Source organism: Aspergillus brunneoviolaceus (assembly GCF_003184695.1).
Source record: "Aspergillus brunneoviolaceus CBS 621.78 unplaced genomic scaffold BO95scaffold_68, whole genome shotgun sequence".
In the NCBI taxonomy this organism is placed as follows: Eukaryota; Fungi; Ascomycota; class Eurotiomycetes; order Eurotiales; family Aspergillaceae; genus Aspergillus; species Aspergillus brunneoviolaceus.
The window spans coordinates 46124-67344 of NW_020290798.1; the positions used below are offsets into that span (position 1 = coordinate 46124).

At 51.3% G+C, this 21221-nt stretch overlaps 7 protein-coding genes across 7 annotated transcripts; 6 read left to right on the forward strand and 1 right to left on the reverse strand.

The window, feature by feature from the left end:
* Nucleotides 1–357: 357 nt before the first annotated feature.
* BO95DRAFT_371449 (MFS transporter) lies at nt 358–2239 on the forward strand (the record flags this gene model as incomplete). The annotated part of the gene is made up of 2 exons (XM_025582955.1): nt 358–1794; nt 1859–2239. 2 exons carry the CDS (start codon nt 358–360, stop codon nt 2237–2239), a joined length of 1818 nt encoding a protein of 605 aa, XP_025438712.1.
* An 878-nt stretch (nt 2240–3117) lies between these two features.
* On the reverse strand, nt 3118–6497 carry BO95DRAFT_446237 (GTPase-activating protein GYP7). Its single transcript, XM_025587328.1, has 5 exons — nt 5964–6497; nt 4525–5896; nt 4213–4475; nt 3835–4153; nt 3118–3779 (listed from the first exon to the last, which is right to left on the reverse strand). Exons 1-5 carry the CDS (start codon nt 6117–6119, stop codon nt 3349–3351), a joined length of 2541 nt encoding a protein of 846 aa, XP_025438713.1. The 5' UTR covers nt 6120–6497; the 3' UTR covers nt 3118–3348.
* A 645-nt stretch (nt 6498–7142) lies between these two features.
* On the forward strand, nt 7143–8740 carry BO95DRAFT_484929 (aromatic ring-hydroxylating oxygenase subunit alpha; the record flags this gene model as incomplete). Its single annotated transcript, XM_025590374.1, has 5 exons — nt 7143–7241; nt 7287–7439; nt 7494–7675; nt 7739–8154; nt 8207–8740. The coding sequence occupies 5 exons, from the start codon at nt 7143–7145 to the stop codon at nt 8332–8334; spliced, it is 978 nt and encodes a 325-aa protein (XP_025438714.1). The 3' UTR covers nt 8335–8740.
* A 38-nt stretch (nt 8741–8778) lies between these two features.
* BO95DRAFT_421180 (putative iron-sulfur cluster-binding protein) lies at nt 8779–10440 on the forward strand (the record flags this gene model as incomplete). Its single annotated transcript, XM_025584555.1, has 5 exons — nt 8779–9051; nt 9115–9583; nt 9641–10114; nt 10193–10306; nt 10364–10440. The coding sequence occupies 5 exons, from the start codon at nt 8779–8781 to the stop codon at nt 10411–10413; spliced, it is 1380 nt and encodes a 459-aa protein (XP_025438715.1). The 3' UTR covers nt 10414–10440.
* Nucleotides 10441–10738: 298 nt separating this feature from the next.
* Nucleotides 10739–12063, forward strand: BO95DRAFT_396794 (Mpv17/PMP22 family protein). Its single transcript, XM_025583759.1, has 3 exons — nt 10739–11082; nt 11174–11482; nt 11563–12063. The coding sequence occupies exons 1-3, from the start codon at nt 10984–10986 to the stop codon at nt 11710–11712; spliced, it is 558 nt and encodes a 185-aa protein (XP_025438716.1). The 5' UTR covers nt 10739–10983; the 3' UTR covers nt 11713–12063.
* A 2382-nt stretch (nt 12064–14445) lies between these two features.
* Nucleotides 14446–17643, forward strand: BO95DRAFT_435116 (F-box protein; the record flags this gene model as incomplete). Its single annotated transcript, XM_025585167.1, has 2 exons — nt 14446–16765; nt 16841–17643. 2 exons carry the CDS (start codon nt 14446–14448, stop codon nt 17641–17643), a joined length of 3123 nt encoding a protein of 1040 aa, XP_025438717.1.
* Nucleotides 17644–18284: 641 nt separating this feature from the next.
* On the forward strand, nt 18285–19483 carry BO95DRAFT_504654 (uncharacterized protein; the record flags this gene model as incomplete). Its single annotated transcript, XM_025591129.1, has 2 exons — nt 18285–18345; nt 18517–19483. The coding sequence occupies 2 exons, from the start codon at nt 18285–18287 to the stop codon at nt 19464–19466; spliced, it is 1011 nt and encodes a 336-aa protein (XP_025438718.1). The 3' UTR covers nt 19467–19483.
* Nucleotides 19484–21221: the final 1738 nt, after the last annotated feature.

Consider the following 21221-nt stretch of genomic DNA (forward strand, 5'->3'; position numbering starts at 1 on the left):
TCGCCGATGATCTTGTGTGGAGTGGAGTTACTCCGCGCGCAACATCTTCGAGATCCAGTCTTGCTGCTGACTGCGCTTATCATCATTACTCCCTTTCTTTCTTCCCTGCTTACCTTCAGCTTTGGGACACGGATCTTACGCGGTTGAAAGATCACCTTTTATTTGCGTTTCACCCCTTCAATCGCTTTCAGTCGTCATATCCTGGGGGCTCCTACGCCCCCCGCACTGCGAACGACGTGTGGCCCTTGAGCTCCATCATCTCTGCTGAAAACGCAAGGGAGGCTCACCGAGGCTGGAGACACGACCTTTGTTCATTCCACTATCATTCAGATCATCTTAGGACCATTCTTCGTGAAAATGAGGACAGACGAGCAGGGTCCGTTCAACCGGCGACACTCTTCCACCCTCCACTACCAAACCTTCGACACCCCACCGCCAAAGTCTCGCGGAAGACCGAATTCTGGACAGTCTGGATCGTCTGGCGGAGACTCGCATCATCAGCAGAATGACAATGGCTCCGAGCGCGGGTCTGGGTCACCACTCCCGAAGCGGCAGATGGCCATCCTAGCCTTCATCTCCCTGTGCGAACAAACGGCCTTCAACTCGATTAGTCCCTACCTGCCCGAGATGGTGTCGTCATTTCCTGAAGCTGAAGCTCGACCGAATACCGTGGGCATGTATGTTGGAGCGCTGGCTACGGCCTTTGCAATCGCGCAGCTTGTGACCAACTATTTTTGGGGCTGGTTGTCGGATCGTGTGGGCCGGAAACCGATCATCCTCCTGGGCACCATTCTTACGGCACTATGCTTCTGTGCGTTTGGATTCTGCAAGACACTATATCAGGCTATTGCGGTACAGGCGTTAATGGGTGCGGTCAATGGCAATCAGGGTCTCGTATCGACCTGTCTCGGTGAGATCACCGACCGCAGCAACCAATCCAAAGCGTTCGCCTATCTCCCCGTCTTGTATGGCATCGGAGGCGTCACCGGCCCCATCCTTGGCGGGTTGCTGATCTTCCCCAAGAACCCATTCGACAAGAGTCAGCCCAACCCATACCCATACGCCGCCCCCAACCTCATTGCGGCGGCAATCCTCATTGTCGACTTTGTCGCTTCGATTTTCCTCCTCGACGAGAGTCTTGACGATGCGGATGCCCTGCCCCATTTTGGCCGGCGCGTTCGGGCCCTGTTTGCCTGGCTCTGGCAATGGACCAGCTCCGCCAAACGCGCGGGATGGATGAAACCACCGCATCATGCTTCATACCGCCACCTCCGAACACAGTCCACCGACAGCCAGGATCACGACAGCGAATTGGACTCGGCCTCGGAGGTCTCCGAATCTCCCCGCCCGCACCCGGAATCGTTGATGCAAAGTCAAATCTGGAATCGGGACACGATCTTGCTCCTTTTGACGTATCTTGTATTTGCCCTGTGCAACGTCTCCTTTAACTCGCTCTTCCCCATCTTTTCGCAAGCCAGGCCTCCATTGGGCCGAGCTCTCACCCCCTCAGAGATCGGTCTTGCCCAGGGCTTCACGGGGCTCGTTACTATCATCTTCCAGATCTGCATCTTTGGAAAGTTGCGCGACAAGATGGGCAACCGATGGTCTTACCGTGCCGGACTGTTGGGATTCGTGGTGTCATTCCTCCTTATGCCCTTCATCGGGTACAAGGGCAACGACACGGATAGGAGCGGTGTCACCGGCAAGACCGCTCTGATGGCCATTGAACTATGTTTTGTCTTGCTGATCAAGACTGTCGCCTCGGTAGGCGGGTTGACCAGTGCACTCTTACTGGTATGCACCTCTTCCCGAGCTTAACACTTTGAAAACATTTCTAACGAATTGCAAAACCAAATAGATCACAAACTCCGCCCCGGACCACACGGTCCTCGGCTCTCTGAATGGCCTCGCGCAAACTCTCTCCGCCGCCGGCCGCGCCGTCGGACCCCTCATCTCCGGCAGTCTGTTCAGTCTGGCCTCCCGTCTTCCTACCAAAGGCGAAGCCATGCCCTTTGGTGTTTTCTCCGCCGTCTCTTTTGTCGGATTCATCCTTAGCTTCGGTATCCGCGCCCGTTCCCTCGAAGCGGAAGACTGGGAAAGCGACGACGACGATGACGACGACGATGAGGATGAAGACGACGCCGGCGACGACAACACCAACAACACCAACACCACCAACCACGAACGAAGATCCTACAAACCCGGCAACGAAGACGAAGAAGCTCGTCCAGCTCGTTAGAGTTGTCGAAGATATCTAGATAGATTCCCTTTATTCATTGTTTTGACTATCGTATGTAAACTGCAAGATGGGAAAACCTCTCATCCCTTGCATGGAACAAGAAAGCAGAAAGACAACAGACAGCCAAAAGAAAAGAAGAACAAGAACATCTACATACATATTCCTCCAAGCGGGATTAACGACCGAGACACGACGACATTCTGTTTTATTCTTCTGGTTTACTTGATCATGTACCGTTTGGCTTTTTGATTAATTGATTTTGTTGCTATTGATCCGATAGAGGCAAAGCCAGCGCCTGCACCAAATCCGAAGCCGCTGATTATTCTGCTATTCTGCGTGTGTTGTTTAGGTTTCCCAAAAGAGCGGTTGTTCCTGTGTGTGGGCTTTTGTGCATAGCTGGAGTTGGTTTTTTCTTTTTTGTTAATCTTCTTAGCCTGTTTTAGAGGGAACAGGGGACGTGACGGGGCAGGGATGTACGTGTGTAAATACTTAGGTTATTGTTTATTGTTCTTTGTTTATCCTCGAGTGTATGCATTTCTGCTTTGCTTGCTTTTCCTGTCAGGGGACTTTTGGTATTGGGTGGTGAATGGGTAGGTTGGGCTCTAGGTTAAGGTCGATCGATGTGCTATGCTTTTGCTAGGGTTGAGTACTGCACTCCGTAAGTTACTAACTATGCCTTCGGCGCTTCCGTTACTTCGATCTGGTTGGTGGTGATGTTATGCAATCGCGAAGATAGAGGATTATCCACGAGATTACACATACATACAGAGAGAGAGAGAGTTAGAGAGTGAGAAGGAGAGACTAGTGAAACGCACTATACCGTCATCCGTCGCTCTGTTTCCATCGGGGAGATACTTAGTCATAACCATGAAATGGAAGGCTACGTCAAGATTCGTTCCAGGTACCTAACTAGAACACGACTGGAGTGAGAAACGTCATGATCAAGCCACGAAAGTCGTACAGGACAGAAAGTAGATAGCGAGAGAGGGAGGATAGTATTTGAAAAAAGGCAAACCCAAACCAGTCACAGGTATCATTTCACATCATAAATAATCATATCAAGAAAACAAGGAGAGAACTAGCTACTGGTTAGACTCTTGGAGGATGTTCTACGAACGTCGCTCGGATGTCCCCGCTGTCTCCTGTTGTTGTTGTTGTGGTCCAGATTTCGACCCTTGTCGGGCCTTGCGAGCCCATGGGATGTCTTTGGCGAAAAGTTGTCTTAGTTCCGGGGAGATGACCTTTGCGTCCTTGTCGCCTGGTCGGTTGCTGGGTCCGGCGGCGGCGCTGCTGCCGGTGGCGAAGCCGGTGGATTGCGGAGGGCGTTCGGGGGATTTGCCCTTGTTGTTGTTGTTGTCGTTGGTATTGTCACCGGCAGCAGGGGAGTCCGTAGTGGGTTTGCGTTGGTAGGCTGCTGGAGATGGAGAGGGGAAGTTGTTTTTCTTGTCGATGGCTTGGACGGCTCGTTCGAAGCGGTGGAAGAGAGATTCGGCGCGAGTCAGGATTGGGACGAGTTCCATGGTGTTGGATAGTTCGTTGACTAGACAATACATTAGCATGAGGGTTGGGAGACGTGCGAGAAGAGGATGACGTACTGTACTTCAGGACTTCATCGAACTGCTTCAGATGGTCCATGATCACATCCCTGTGCTTCTCGAGGATTGCCAGGGCAATGAAAAGGTGGAAGCTGCTCGACAGATAATCCGTCCATAACGTCTCCCACAGACGCAAGACGTCCACCCATTCGAATTCACGCTTGTACCAGACCAGGAGCATGCGAAAAAAGAAGAAGAAGTTGGTACTATCAGCAGACTGGAGGTGAAGGTAGAGCTGCGGATCCATGAGCTGAACGAGGTGGTCCAATGTAGTCAGCTGTGCGCGCATGCCGGATTGATCCCGGAGGAAGTTTTGTTCCTGGTTCACCATGTTAGCATAGCATGAACAGCTTTTGTGCGCGGAGAAGAAATCGTTACCATCCTGTCCATGAACCCGACAAAGGCCCAAAATGCAACGGCATCATCCTGCATGACCGCATATATTGGCGCTAAAAGATCGCTCATGCCTTGGACATATCCAAGATCAGGGTTGTATTCGTTATATGTCAGAAGCATGTCTTTCATTTGTTCTAGATGCACGTTCGTTCCGGTCTCGGCAAAAGGCGAGTCAGGATCTGGATGGGGGATGTCTTCGCCAGCAAATAGGGGTATCGTGCGATCTGTGCGATGGACATCTTTCTCTGCGGGTGGGTCAGTACTGAACAGTCATGCAGTCCTCAAAGTACCTACCTATTCTGTTCCTCTGCTCTTTCCACCAGTCATACTCTTCTGCCGTGGAACCGCCTTCGATCATCTTTTCCCACCAAGCACCTTTCAAACGAATGTACTCGTCTCTCTTCGAACTGATCAGAGCCTGGCGCTCGTCGCGACAACTATCCCACGGATACACGCCGAGAAGGAAAAGCCATGCCTCTTTCCGGACGCCGTCGTTGGGGTCCAGACCACCGTGGAATATTCGCTCCTTCACTTCTTCAACAGTCACTTGCAACCGGCCCGTATGCGGGTCGAAGAAACCCTCCCACTCTTTCAGAGTCACTGTTTTCCGGCGCTCTTGGATGGACAAGGTTCCCGTCTCCAGTTCTAGGATCTCAAAGTCGCCCACCGAGCTATTCTCCATGCCAAGCACATCCCGCGCAGTCCAGATGCGCTGGTTTCTTTCGCGCTCACTCTGTTCCGAGATGCTCATGGCCCAGCGGGCAAGATAGAGCCTAGCGCTGTCGAATTCATCCTGCAGAGTCTGGATCTCAGGCGTCCTCATCAAGCGACGAACCTGGGGAGGTATCCTGGGGTTGTCCGCCAATTCATTCGCGGTTCGCCTGGTGAAGGTCGTAATCTTGCTGAGCGATTCAAGAACTTTCCACCGTGCTTCCTTAAGCGTCTTGACAAACGGGTCCATGCCAGCATCTGGTTGTCTGCTCCCCCCAGGTTGCGCTGGAGCAACAGTCTGGTCCTGTGAGTTCCTCGCGGCGTCCGAAGTTGGTTGTTGTCCGAAGGAGATCCTATCCTCCTCGGACGGGTTTATGAGATAGACGCTGCTGTCCAGAGCGGACCGTTGCACCTCGACGTATCTGCGGAGCCATCGCAGCACCTCGTCCCCGCCCCAGAACACACTCCCATCCTCTCCGAAGGGATCGAAGCTCTCCCGAGTTCTCTTCTTCTTCTGCAGTATCGTCGACTCGCACTCGCTGTCGTGGAAGAATAGTGCGGGGAAGCTGTCCCCGGCGCGGGTGTTGATCACGAGACTGCCAAACCACCATCCCAGACTTGGCGGTCGCACAAGGAGTGAATAAATCTCTGACAGGGGCACGGCGAAGGCGTAGAGGCCTATAGGGTCTTTGTAGGTGGTCGTGGTGGGGAGAGCGGGCACAAGGTATTTCTGTCGCGGAGGGGAGGCGTCGTCCGATAAGTCAACTTTGACGTAGGTGCTGTAGGCGTCACCAAGGGAGGATTCCGGTACCCAGGCGAGGAGGTAAGATGAGATGTCTTTGGTGTGGTTGGTAGCGGTAGAGGTTCCGGAGGCATACGGCAGGGGCTTTTGTTGGATCAGGGCAATAAACCCAGGGATATTGTCTTTAGAGGAGGGAGTGGGGTGGACATAGACCTATGATGCGCGGAGAAAGGCGGGGTTAGCTATATTGACAGCGACACTCAAGCTTGGGAGGACGGACTTTGCTCTTGGAGAATAGAAGCTTGACTCCTCGGCGGGAGGTCGAGTGAGAGATCGTGTTATAGTCGTCCTCTTCGTCATCGCTGACATCGTAGTAGGAGGCCGTGGGCGAAGGCGGCGAAGGCGGGGGCGTGTATTTGACTCGGTTGCCTGCCATAGTGATAGCTCGGTCGCACACGGCTATCTCATCGGATTTGAGTTGACGGTTGCAATGTGCTAGCGAGAGGTTCGAAGTATGCTATGGTAAGAATGTTGACAAAAAGGAGACAAACCAAGTAGGATGGCACAAGTCAGCGGACGGTCCGAGGAGGATTGCGGAGAAAAGACGAGTGGATGAATGTGGTGAAAGAGAGAGAGAGCGAGGGAGGGAGGGAGAGTCACGGCGGAAGGTCACGACGTAATCATCGGACGACCCACCACAAATTTCCCATGTGATTCGCAGCCGTTCCTTACCGGCCTTCTTGAATATCTATAGAGATCTATAAGATACAACTTGAATGCAATTCAGACTGCGCAAGAGGTGTTTGCCACAGAGTGTTCGATGCTTGAAATCAGAAAGACATAGCAGAGGATGTAATTTATCTTACCTTCTGACAAATTTCATCGCCACCGGCAGGAATGATGGTCCGCAGCCAGGCAGCAACTAAACCCATCGACATTGCGCTCATCCAAGGCATCAGTCATTTACCAGAGAGAATCTAAAGTCTAGGTATACGGAATGCCCATCCATCATTGAAGTCTTCTGCCAAGAACCAGAATTGCGAGTCCTATATATACTACTTGCCCCGCGTTCACAGAACGCCCGAAGCATCTCGACACATACTCTGAATTACTCACTACCTTGGTCTTGCAGCACCGATCGAGCTTGGATGATTGCACGGAGGGCATCAGCAATCTGTGAATGGCCAATCTATCGGTCATACGTCCAGTAGTACTCGAGCCTCCATGGAACGCTGCAGTGCAAAAGTACAGTCAGTACATGTAGAGAACCGCCAACACGGGATCTCATAACCTCTTCAGGAAACGATACGCCTGTCCAATGGAAACTTTTGTGGCTGCAGGTCACCACTTCAAGGCGCATTGCATCCGTATCTATAAGAAAGGAAAGCAGACCGACCAGCGGAAGCTTGGATAGATAGCTGGCACCATTCCTGACACTGACCTCAAAATCATCTCGAAAATGTCCGAACTTCATCGTACTTTGCCTGCATCCTGGTATCGTAGTCAAGGGCTCTATCAACTTGAACGGAGAGCCGTGTTTCTGAAGGCAAGAGACCTTGTGTTTCAGTGTGTTCACACCCCCCTAACCGAATCACGCCTCTAGTCATGGTATCTTTTAGGTCCCGTCACTCGATTCTGTGAGGTGGGCGCACAAGTCGCATATGAGATCGCTCAGCGCCCACTGGTTGCTTTTCGATGCTCCGGAGATGGCCCTTATCCTGGTGCAGAGGAGATCCAGGTGCGATGCTTGAAGACGGTAGGCTTGAAAACCGTACAGTGATCGAAAGACATAGCGCTGAGAAGGCTACAGGAACGACCATTAAGACATCATGTTACTCCCACAGGTCTGGTCTTCGCAGCCCTGGGGGACGAGGCCCCGGACTTCCACGAGTATTTCCCCGAACTGGAACCGTTGCTCCAGAAAGTGAACTTCACCAAGCTTCCGTACCGCCACAGCATCAAGTATGAAGGTCGATTCAACTGGAAGACTATGTATGAAGTGGTCCAAGACCACCAGATGGCGTCGCAAAGCTAGGCTGATTGATGTCAAACCAGGGTGGATGGCTACCAAGAGTGCCTGCATTGCCAGTACACGCACCCGTCCTTCTCCGTCTACTACCCCCCGACCTCGTACGCGGTGCACAACCATCGGAACTTCTCACAGCACATCGCCGACCCCGACAAGCCGGATGATGGTCTGTTTCTCTACTTTTTCCCGAACTGCACCTTGAATGTGTACGGCGGGGGCATGTCGTCGTTCCGCGTCTGTCCGACGGAGGATCCTAATGTGACGAGGATGGAATTCGACTACTACCACATGGAGTCGGGCGAGAAGTTCGAGCAGTACTATAAGTTTGTTCGGCAGGTGGCTATGGAGGATTACGAGCTGTGTGAGAAGGCCCAGGATAACCTTGTCAGGGGCATTTATAGCGAAGGGATCTTGAACCCGGAGAAGGAGAATGGGGTATCTTGTGAGTATGCTTCCTTAGGTCTGTGAATTGTTGAGATGCTCATCTTTCCCAGTCTATCAGGGTCGTGTGTTTGAGCTTGTGTGCGAGCAGTATGCTGTTGATCAAGCGGAACAAGTAGGGAGTAAGAAGGCAATGGCATATAAGAAAGGAGCTGAGATGACTATGGCTGTTGTTGCATGATACCGGGATGGAACGGTGCGGACACCCGTGATAGCTAAATGGGTGGTTTGCCATCAACGTTCGAGGCCAGAAGCAAGAAGGATCGTCCCATAATTGTCCATGCTGCTTGTAAGCAAGATAAGAACTTGTTAATCTCAAGTCCAATGATCGAATGCAGCTCAATCTTGACCGTCAATATCGGGTGACCATTTGGCACCGTGGACCCTGGATAGTCTCACCAAATCCGGCAGGTCAATGAGGGGTATGATTCAAGAAGAAGTCTAATCGTATCACAGCATGACAGTCTCCTACTGGCCGACTCTTGTGGTTCATGCAGGCTGGTGGAGACGTATTCCAGCGCTCTGACCTCGGTGACAATCGAGCATCTATATAAACACTCTTTCGCACCCAGGCTGGGAGTGACATCTCTCTAGGACTTCTTTTCAACTATATTTGTCTGTTAAAATGGAAGCATTGTACTCAGTAGCTCCACCAGCTTCAACAGCACCGCTAGTAGTTGGACTGCTAGTCGGATTAGCCTTGCTATATCAGACCTGGACTCGTTCCTTTCTCCAAACATACTTCAAATATCCTCCTAGGTTAACCAAGCTCCCTTCACCCGAGCCATCTCTAGAGCACGAAGAAACCATCGCAGTTAGCAAAGAACCCGATTACCCTGCCGATTGGTGGACAGGATCTAGCACATATGAGCTCGAACGTCGCGCAATTTTCAGTAAAGTAAATGCCCCCTCCCTCATAACCTTCAAGCCTTATCCCAGATACTTAACACCTCAAACTCAGCACTGGCTCTGCCTCTCGCACCGCAGCCAATTCTCCAAACCAGGCGACTACCACACCTTCACTGTCGCCGGATACCCCATCTTCCTGATTCTAGGCAAGGACGGCGCGCTCCGGGCCTTCCACAACGTGTGCCGCCATCGCGCATACCCAGTCACCCGGAAGGACCGTGGCTCGTCCACCGTTCTCGGCTGTCGGTATCACGGCTGGAGCTACAACAGTCTCGGGCAGCTTATCAAGGCGCCGCACTTTGACGGGGTGGCGGGGTTCGATCGCGCACAGAATGCCCTATTCGCTGTGCATACTTTTACATGCCGGGCGGGATTCGTGTTTGTAAACTTGGATGCCAGCCTGACGGTTCCGCTGCCGGAGGTAGAGTTGCTTGATGCTTTTGTGGGGTCTCGTGAGATTGCGCTGCGGTCGAGGTGGGAGGGTGGGCAGACGGTTGAGGGACAGGTCAATTGGAAGTTGAGTGGTAGGTTATATCTTCTTGGAGGGTTGCATTTGTCTTGCTGAGAGTGCTGTTTAGTGAGGATTTCCGAGTCTTTGATCGACAACGAGGGTATAAGGAGCGCGGGATCCCAGCGAAGGTTTAGTTCTTGGTTGTTGAACAGGCTTGGGGTTTCACAAGAGGGCTCCGCAAGCTTGAACGTCTTCCCGATCACGGCAGTCAAGACAATTGAGAGAACGGGGTATTGGTACACGCTAACCTGCATCCCGGTGTCTGTGCAAAAGACCTCTTTCCGACTTGATTTGTATAGCAGCAGCAGCAGCAGCAGCAGCAGCAACAGCAGCAGCAGCACGAGAATCTCTGAAGCTGAGACTATAGCGCAAGAGACGACTAATCGGCTGCGGAAAATGATCGCTGAGCTGGAAACAGCATATCGCTCGTATCTCGAGGATACTAGGTATAACTCGACTACTCCTATCACGATAAAAGTTGACACTTCGGTCCCCATTAGCTCTGCATGCGTGACTCCTCAATCAGCTGCAAAGGATGTAGGTAAGTCGACCGATAAGCTAGTTGAGACAGGATGTGCGATAATCATATCTGACGACATTCTGATAGGCATGCAACAAGCTGTCCTTGATGCACTGAGGGCCCATTTGAAGTTGGAAAGGCAACAAGGAGCCGAGTTATTCCCCGCCATGAGGAAGCCCAGGAAGAATGCAAGGTTTGAGCAGGCGGAACAACGTAAGCCAAAGTGCTCATAGCCCTTGCTTGAGCAGATAATCGCTGACACAGTCAAAGTTTGCAAGGAGCTGGATTGTGTAGATCGAGGCCCGGATATGTCCTGGTGATTTTGTATTGGAGAGATTCATTGTCGTTAGTACGTTAAGTCTCATGATGATCAAAGGCATAGCAGCACCATGAAATGTGGTGCGAATGGTGGTATCAATGGCCAAGACGTCCTCCATGTTTCGCTAACTAAGAAGAGTAACTTACTGGTACTTCTGAGCAGACCCTGACTCTAGTGGTTTACGGTAAGGTGTGGTGGGCCCGAATCGAAACCACCAACAAGAAAACAAAGCCAGTCAGTCGGTCAAGGATCCGCTGGCGCCGGCGGCGTGTAAACCTTCCTTTTTCTCCCACCCCCACAGCGCCATCCCCAAACCTGCTCGTCATCGCTAACCCACTACTAAAACCCCACCCCTTGTCCATTTGATTCTTTTTTTCGTTGTCACGTCTCTACTTCCTACCAAAGCATCTCTTGATCCCTTGAAGTTTGATCATATATGTGGCTCGTGGATACGCACTCCTGAAACCAAGCTTCAGCTATCCCAATCGGTTCAAGCGCAAAAGAGGCCCAGCTTGAGCGACTCCACGTGGCCTAGAACTACACGTCATTTCAGCCTTCCTCCGATATCGTCATGGCACTTCCCCCAATAGCCAAGGCAACCTTGCAAGCCGCAGTGATCAATGCCGGTTCCAACGTCTTAGCGCAGGCCATCGGCGCCTACAAAGATAAAGTACGTACGGTCGCAATGCTTAGCTGTTTACGGCGCGAGGAGTTGGGTTTTCCGAGTCTGCAGCTGCAACATAGCTAACACGACCCTACAGAGACCCTTTGAGCTTGACAGTCAAGCACTTCTCCAGTTCACAACGTCCGCATTCATTCTCTCGCCCCTAACCTTCCTCTGGCTCGAAGGTCTCGAGGCCAAGTTCCCCGGCCAGAAGGTGGTTCAGGCACCGAAGCCCAAAACGGAGGGTGCTGCAGGGGCGCAGACCAAACTGAATGTGACCAACACCGTGTTGAAGATCGTCATCGACCAGGTAGTGGGCGGTGCCTGGAACACTGTCGCCTTCATCACCACGATGGGGCTCCTGCGTGGTCAGGACTGGGAGACGATCACGCTGCAGATTCAAAATGTATGGTTTTTCCCTGGCCCATTGAAAACAGCAAATGAACCTCCGACGGGCGATGGGCTTGCTAACCCCTCTCTGACTAGGATTTCTGGCCTATCCTGGTCGCAGGTTTCAAACTCTGGCCCTTTGTGTCAGTCTTGAATTTCACGGTGGTACCAGTTGATAGGCGACTACTTGTTGGGAGTCTGTTTGGTGTTATCTGGGCGGTTTATCTTAGTCTTATGTCTGGTTAGCTTATATTGTTATTATTAGTGCATTGCTTGGAGCATGCAACGTCGACAGGAAGCCCATACGACTCATAGCGAACAATGTCCAGGAAAGCATACCATGTAATAGCATTGGTCTTTTTCTCGAAGACCAGGCGGAAAAGACGTTGTTGATCAATGCTGTGATGACTTTGTCTGTCTGAGACAGAAGAGGCTTGATTGGGTGCTGCCAGATTATGCTGGTCGTTTTGGAGACTTAAGAACATTGCCCGTGTGGTGAGACTAGAGAAATGACGCCTTTCTGTTTGGTTGTGTTTGTGGGGAAATCCCTTGGCGTCACACCAAGCGTTCCGGTTGGAGGCTTCGGTTATACTCGAGTAGATGATAAGCAGCACCATGGATTGTTAGCTGCGGTACCCTACTCTGAAACAGCACAACAATGCATTCACCTTGATTCTGGCGACTCGGCCGAAGAATTGACACAGGATTACACCAACACTGGAGTGCACCTTATATCCGGCCCCCATCTTAAGGCCATCTAAAGGTGCCGTAGCAGAAGCTAACTCAAACTAATGTCTTTGAGTTTCATACTTGATCTGGGGGCGGGAAACCATCTTCCTACATTCCCAGGTACATTGTCACCGCGTAACCTCTCCAAGGCAGCAAGCATGATTCAGCCCTGCTGCTGTCATTTCCCAAGCAGGCATCTTTTCCCAGCATGCAGGAAGAGGTCCATGTCTGGTTCCGAGCGGGAGTCCCTGGAGTATAACCAAATTCGGTATGGTGGAGTGGAGCAACCCTCTATTTATAATAGGAGAACAACTGTCAGGTTCCATGCCAGTAGACAACTAGAGGATGAGTATCTGTATGCCATGCCATGTCAAGTGATCCTTTGAACCTTCTAGACAGGCTACGCCGTACAGTGACCCGCAAGCCCCGCAGAGATGTTTGCCAGGCACTGATAATCGAGGCTTCGAGGCTGTCGATACTTACTGAATACAAGTAAAGCAAGCAAGCAAGCCTTTGCTCTGAATCGGCGTTGGCTCATTTCCAACTGTTCAACTGTTCAACAACGGCGTGGCGGTTTGATCGCCGTCCCTGGAGAGGGATGCATGAACTCATCGTAGGTGCTTACAGTCTGATCCGACCCTGCATGAGAGAAGGTGTTAAGGCTTAGAGCCATACTCTATCCTTTTTAAGATATTGCTCTTGGGGTCAGAGCCGGTTGATTTCTCAACAGGGGGCTGGAATTTTCCCGTGACTTCATGCAGGTTTTACATGCCGGTGTCCGAGAACTTCAAGCGAGACGCTCTGAATCCCTACACCTTACTTTTCTTCGGGTTAAATGGACGCAACAAATCGTAGAGACATGTTTGGGGAGGTTTTAAGTTCTTGGTATCTGATCGATGACAAGGAGAAGCCAAGTTATGTGTACAGTATAGACTACGGAGCACCTGGGAACTGAAAAGAGTCACTGTGTGTGGCACTGCCTCTTGATCCAGCTAGGAGAAAAGTGGCTGCGACATACTGTGTGCATGTACATGTACATGCGGAGAAAGACATCCGTGCAGTCTGCATCCTTGATACCCGCCGTACGGTACGGTAAAACTAGGCTTGCCAGGGATGGTTGAAGATCCGATGGCTGAGCAGCTGGCGCAGCCAACATCTGCATTTTTTCTATCACTCGTGCTATGTACAGTCTCTTTTCTATATAAATTAGGTAAGTGTACTTACTATCATTATCTACATAGTCTCAAGAGATCTCATTTGCAAGAGTAGAAGCCGGATGAATATTCTATGCTCTAACTTACCACGGGCACCCCACCACTGTTCCTGCTTATGTATGTACGGTATTGTATTGTTTTTTGGCCCCCGCGGTTCGACAATCCCGTCCCTCCCCCATCCATGCCTTTCCTCCCTCGTGTTGTGTATCCTCCCGCCTATCAGCCTGCCTGCTCATCAATTATTTCCGCTGGCGTCATGTCGTTAGCACTTCACCTAACCTCTGCTAGAATCCTTCCTTCCTTACCTTACATTCCTGGGTAAAGGAGGGCGGGAATAAGTAGTCTCTCCTACACGTGGTGACTAGACTTGCGTTGCTTTCTTGATCTTCTTTTATCCCACCGTCGCCCCAGCGCAATCAGTCGAGTCCCCTCACGCGAGAACCTTGTCCAACCATCTACACTGTCTATCTGCTTTAATATCTGTCAGCGATACCAAATCCTCGCAAGGTCAGTTCATTCGCTGTTATTTGTCGCACACTCGGCGATGGAATCTGGATGATTATTTATACGGTCCCACTACAATCTATTGTTTACCCCGAACTATCCGTCGGCGATAGTAAGCTGACTCTTGCATGCGAGAATAGCGTCCCTAAGCCGACTGCGCTCAATTCGAAAGCTGCCTCCCATCCCTGATTCTTTTCCCTCGATCAAAAATCTCGCTACTAGGTTCTGTTCCAACACACCAATTCGAAAAAAATATCTTTTCTGTGTTCGAATTCGGTCCGTAGGACTTGATTCGGAACGAGTGCAGTGCGACGGACAGGGAACCCCTCCGCCGGTCGCATTGATCATGCCTGCGGAGCGGCTGGCATAAAGCACGTCTAAGGTTGTGCAGCGTGGATTGACGCACTCGATTTGCTCGACGTGATACCCAAACTATCTACTCCCTTATCCAGATCCCGAGTCTGGTATCACTTCGAGCGGGGCTCGGGTGGTTGTGACACCTAAGACACGAAGGCCGTGGCGGTTTTCCAAGATGAACACGCTAGAGACGCTCAGCCACGCCTCTCAGCCAGCGGGGGTCAAAATGTTCAATATTCATGATCTCCACGGTCTAGACAAATCGAAGCCTGAGGACGCATCCTGGTCAGATATTGCGGAGGACGATGAAGACGATGACGAGGAATCAAGTTCGCCCGTGTCCGGCAAGCCGCCATCGTGGTCAGGAACGCGCTGGGCTCGCTTTTTCCCGGAACTTGCTTCCCACTTTTCCCTGGCGTCACCTACAAGCAATACCGCTCAAATCCCATCGAGAACGAAGACTGATCCGACTGGTCCCTCGGACTCTCCGACGAGCTTGAAATCATCCGACTCGCCGGGAAGCAAAGGTCGACCGCCCTCGGTATCATCAGCAGAAACCGCAGACAAGCGATCTTCAGGATATACTCTAAGATCTTCGATCACAAGTCAAAGCTCTCTGAGCTTGTCTTCCGGGCGAAATTCTCCGTATTCAGTACATGATTCCTCATCAGATTTGTTGGGATCCTTCGAAGGCGATGGGAAGTCACAGAATTCCCCATCTCGAACTATATCCAGGCACTCGTCAACAAAGGAGCTGAGAGACAAACCACTTCCCCAAGAACCGTCATTCCCACTGCCACCATTGTTGGCCCGCCACAGATCTCATCATTTGCCCAGAAGCCGTGAGACTGGGCATAGCAACTATCGGTCTCTGAAGTCACCCTCGCTGCCTGATATTCAGGAGAACTATCATCGTCCGTCGCTGTCTAAATCTGCTGGACCAGTGGGACAGAATATGACTCGTCTCACAGAATCACAGCAAACAAAAAAATTCACTTCCCAGAGTCATCTACATTACCCTGATGGGAATCTGCAGATGCGTAGAGAAAGCATGGGAACGATGGCTACAAGGCTAAGACCAATGTCTCCTATGAGTATTCATGATGTGCAGCAGGCCGTCAAAGCTCAATCCCGCGAGGGGTTGAGTCAGACAAAGAAAGACTCCAAGAACAAAAGGTCGTTCTCTTTTGGTCTGCCGGGCCTCAACCACTGGTCTAACCGACCCGAATTTCGACCTTCCGGTAGCCCTTTCACCGCGTCAGCATTAGACTCCACTTCGCACTCATCCTATCTTACTGGAGATGAGGACAAAGGTGAAGTGGCCGAACTTCCGGGCTCCCCTGTCACAGTTTCGAATGTCACCCCAACATCCAATGACAGCAAGCAGGAGCCATTTCCAACACTGTCGTCCCTGCAGACAAAGGAAATTGGCGATCCCGGTTTCACGAAGCCGGCACTACCTCAATCCATAGCAAAGAAAATGAACGAGAATGCCAATCACGTTCCGAGATATAATAAGCTGAATGATGTGTTCGTTGAGGGATCGTCAGAGAAATACTTTGTGTCTCACAGCAAGTATGGGGGCGTGGCTACAAATACATTTCGACGCCAAAATGCTTCGCAGGCTCCCACCATATATGAGCTCGACGCCAATCCTACCGTATCGCAAGCAAAGCATTCAAGCGACACCACGCACACCAGCCAAACCCTTGTAGAAGGAATGCGCAACACATTGCCTGAGGCTATTGTCCTAACGATTTTGCGACAAGTTGACTCGCTCGACGACCTCTTCAATGTTTCCTTGATCTGCAAAAGCTTCTACCGCTCTTTCAAAGATCATGAGTTGGAATTAATCAAGAACGCTGTTTTCGCCATGTCACCACCTGCGTGGGAATTGCGCGAGATGAGCCCCCCTTGGGGTACAGAGTGGCAGGTACTCGTTGACCCCGATGCTCCTGTTCCTGAGTATACTCCGGCGCTCTATCTCAAACACTATGCGCAAGATATTTGTACCGTCGCCCAGCTGAAGTCCATCATCCTAGCCAGATGTTCGTCATTTTTGCGCCCGGATACGATTCGTGGGCTGTCTGGCCTGGACGATGCCTGTGCGACCGAGGTTGACGAAGCCTTCTGGCGGGTCTGGACGTTTTGCCGTTTGTTTGGCTGCGGCAAGCACAGAGAGGGTGATATCGCCGGACAAATGGCATGGCTTGAAGGCGGGGTAGATGTCACCGACCAGCGTGTCTCTGTGGCACAGTCTATCACTGATCATTTCGACATGGGTAGCGTCTTATTTGAGCCTCCTACGGGGTTTGGACATGGTAACACGGGCGGTTTATCGCAGAAGCAGCTACACAGCATGACTGAAATCTGGACCTGCCTTGGCGTACTGCTTCAGCCCATGCATGGAAAAGCTAGAATGGCACGAGAGGTGGGGGTGTTTGACGGACACAATGTGAAAGACAATGCCACTGCAAAGGAGGAGGCAGTTCTAGGTAAGAGCACAACCTGCTCTGACTGCTAACCTAATTTCGAATATGTTCACCTGAGCTAATGTGGTGTATGAGCAGAGGAGTGGACCCATTATATCCTTACGCTCGGTTTGTCAGCAGTATTGACCCTCGGGTCGATCACAACGGATGAGAATACTGTCTTGGCTAATTTCCGGAAAGCCCAATCTATGGGGCTGACGAACTGGCTGTCCTCGGATACTGTTGCCACCCGGTCATCGTTCTTGCGGGATGCTGTTTCGAAAGCGTATAAGCCACGGGGAGGGACGCGCTCCGAGTCATCATCCAGAGCATCCAGTCCGTTCTCTTTGAGCGACCGCCCTGTGACAAGTGACCCTTCGCTGGACATGCAGCGCCGCAGACAAGCAGCCTACTCGGTGCAGCTCAAGTTTCAGAAACAGCAATCCATGAACCTGCCCATGCCACCCCGGCTCGTAGAAGAGCGACCGATTTCCCATTATGAAATGATCATCAGTCGCCTGGAAGGTCAGTCAGGCGGGCCAGCCCGAATGGAGAGCTTGGTCTCTCCTCCAAGGGCCAGCCCCACCGTGCCAGCCTCAAACCAGCGAAGCACTGCGCCTGCCATTCGACACCCGCAAGTCCAAGACCCAACAGACAAAGCCCTGGATCTGCTGGTTCGAGAGCTAGGTTTCAAGGAGGAAGACGCCAAATGGGCCTTGAAGATCACGGACAGCGGGGAGGGGATCAATGCCAATGCAGCGGTCTCCTTGCTCAAGCGGGAGCACAGGAATCGACAGGAAGGGCAAGGGCGTCGGACTCCGCCCAGTGATAGTCTCCTATCGTCGGTCATCAATAGTCCTGAGTCCAGGACTTCGGGGTGGAAATGGGCCAAATCATCGTAGTGCATGTTTAACCGGGCTGTGAAGTGACCTGGATATTTTGGAGTTATTGTTTTTCGGGATGGTTGCTCATACTAAGCACAAGCCTTCCGTGCATTTTGGAGTTTCTTTTCCCTGCCTCGGTGTTCTTCTTGAAGTGGGGCTTGATACCACCGTCTCTACAATATTTGTATACTGTTTCATTTATTGCGGGTCTGCGATGTGTGACGACTTTCATGAGCTTTGTCTGACAGAGAATTATAGCACTAGTCCTGTGGGTCTAAGAGAGTACAACAGATGGATGTTTAGAGTAAAGCTCAATCTTACTCATAACCGTTAACTCCCCTTTCGACAGCCCAAGTAGGCAACCTTGAATGTCTAAGGTAGCCAGGTCGGTCCATTAACTGCCAGAGTATTGCGCCAGCTGCCCCAGCCAAGTAGTATACCACACATAACTACCTAGTACTCTCTATCGAGTCCAGACGACGACCACTTAATTCAATGTACTCACTAGATCCAAACAGAACCAACACAAATGGATGCAAATACCTGTGCCATCCAGCGAACTGCCAGAGTCGAACCGGCTGCCTCACCTACCGTGCCCGTCGCGATAACTGCCGACCTAGCTGTCTGCCTCCGCTGCGAAAAAGCCAGAGTCGAAAACCATGGTTATGAACATGACACCGGGATGGATCACTCCCATGTGTGACAATTGTGATCAACAGTGTGAGTTGAGCAGGTCGCCATGCAAGGTTTCGATGCTGAGATGGTCCTGACGGATCATACTGACGGTGGTTGTTTGACGATGGGGCGAGAGTGAATGCTTTCAATGCAGCGCGTAAGCAGACGGCATGCCGCTATAGAGAGTCGGTGTTGTGAGGTCGACAGCGATGCTAGGTCAGGATGACGAGGATGATGTGATGTTGACACCAGCAGCAAGAATTGACTCATTTTTGATGGCCGCCACCACCCACAACCATAGAATTAGATTATCCAGCAGCACCAAGTCCAATGTTCAATATCGAAGAGACCAGCAACAGACCACTTCTGACTGTCGATTCCCGTTAATCAGTATGATAGTTCCCAAGTTTTCCAAGCTCGCTATACGACCAAGAACCCTTCGACCGGCTCAATCTTTCTGGGATTCAGAGATGGCACCAGCAACCGATAGATTGACATCAGACTCAGGACTAGACTCAGACAAAACGCTCGATCCGGGAAGAACCCCAAGGCCAGACGCATCTAGGATATTCTTCATCCCCGAAATCCTCGAAATGATCCTTTTAGATGCGGAAATGTACACCATCCTGATGTCCACGCGCGTGTGCTCCGCATGGAAAGATCTCATCCAAATCTCTCCGGAGATCCGCAGGGCCCTCTTGTTTGCGTCCCGCATGATCCAGGCGGGCGTGTCTTTCGACATCGCGCAATATATAACGCGCCAATTGGAGATTGTCGTACCACCAACCTCGGAAGGCCCACCCAACTGGCCCTATACTTGCTACTGGCGCGACCACTGGCGGACCATGCTCCTCCAGAACGCTCCGAGTCCGATGATTCGCATCTTTTGCCCTGGTGTCCCCCTTGCTCACGAGAGAGCTTACTGTTCCCTTTACGGCCCACAACGGCCATACAAATGTCTTAATTACTGCCAGATAGAGATCTCGTCTGCCCATGCATTGCAGCATTGCCGGGAGCTGGAAGTAGTCATTGTGCAGGAATGCCCAGATCGGGAGGGCATTCCCAGACCCGTGAAGCTGTATATGTGGTTTCAAGTCCTATCGCAGGGCGACAGCGAAGACTACTTGCTCGAATACAGAGGTTGGTCTTCACTCCCTGATTGGTGAAAGGAGATATCTCAGAGCTGCAGCCGAAGAGGTGTGAATGCTTCCGATCGACTTTTGGCCTTCTGATTTGGAAATTGCTTAGGTTAGGCGGCGCTGTGGGATGAGGCTTGCTGAGGGAGGGGGAACAAGGATAGCATAAGTGGTAGCACAAGATAAGATGCAGGTCTGCCGATATAGATGCTGTGTACAAAGAACAACGCATACCCGCGATCAAATTGCTACTCATGAGCCTGCTACATCGTTTCGAAATCTCCATCCCAGAAACCACAACCCACCAGAAACAACACGTATTTCCACAGATTCTGCCTCTGTTGAATTAGTCAGGCAAGGATAGTGATTTTGTCAAGGCTTCCCCCTTGATGAGTATCCTCAATGCTTCTACTGTTATTGAATTTCGCTACCCATACTCCAAGCAGAGATGAATTGAGTCGTATTGAAAGACCGCGGAGGACTATCATGATAGAACAATTAGTCATGAATTACTTATCAGCATTAGCTTGACCTACTAACATAATGCTTAAACTCACCTAAAACCTCGAACCTCGCTGCCAGGCTAGATACCTCCACTACACGAAGCCTTTCCGCGGACCCCGCAAAGGCTGAAAACCGTGGGTCCATAGCTCCAGGTGCATGAACACTAGGAACGGGTCCACGACTGTAAGCGAATTTCCGGCCGCATACTCTGTACACATCCCCGTATTATACACAAACGTTTCTCCTCGGAGGAACCGTAGTTCCTTGGTTCGTCGATCTTGTCTACCTGGTGGCCGGGTCGGTCGACACCACGTCAAATAACTAACAACCCTTCTTAGTCAAGTACTCGTCCGCGGCCATGAAGGCGTGGCGTATACAGGGATTAGGTTGAGCGGACTGGGTCTGATCCTTTTTCTTGGGTTGGAGCGCGCACCTGGATGGGAGACTGGAAGCCAAAGGAGGTGCTTAGCGATCAAGGCCTAGAGTTTCTATTTCGAGTGGCGTGGAGGTAATAACCCTAGAGATAGCCCGATCTGGACTGAGCTGACTACTCCTACGAGTTGACGTAATACGAGCAACGGCGGCTGTATCGATACTGGCAACAGAGGTCGAGGGATACCAGACTAGGTAGCTGATCGCTCATTTATGTTCTTGTTTCCGAATAGATCATCTAGCTTCGAAGGGACTGAAGGGTTATATAGTTACCGGTAGTCATCTGTTCAACTTACCCATCCCCAGGCGGGCGGTTGTCATCTATTGCCCTGGAATGACCTCGGGTAAAGAAGTATCAGATATAGATCGGAAGATCCTTGTGTGGCAGGGCCAGTCGATCCTTGTGTTCGCATGGCCCTGGACGCCCCCTGACCTCACCAGCTCGGGAGCTGTGCGTACTGCGCACACTTACCCACAGCCTGCGAGTGATCTACAGAGCAGCGTGGAGTGATTGCGTGGTATATGCAGGAATCTGGTTGATCTTAGATAGATGACAGCTTCTCAGTTTAAGCGATGCATTGCATTTGCTGGGTGGTGGTGGTGGTGGACAATCCGGACGGCATTGCGCGATAAGGGCTAAACTTTAAAGCTGCCTGCCCGTCGGCTCCCGTCAGGTACCGTTCCAAGTACTTAGAGTACAATAAACAAACTCCAAAACTATTGTCTCAAAGCGCTAGTAAACCTTCAACAGAAAAAGAAAAAAGGGAGTATTCGTGGAGAAATTCTAGCGTCATTCATCGCTCATTCTTCGCGGGCTCTAGCTAACCGTACCTGCAGATTCTGTCTCAT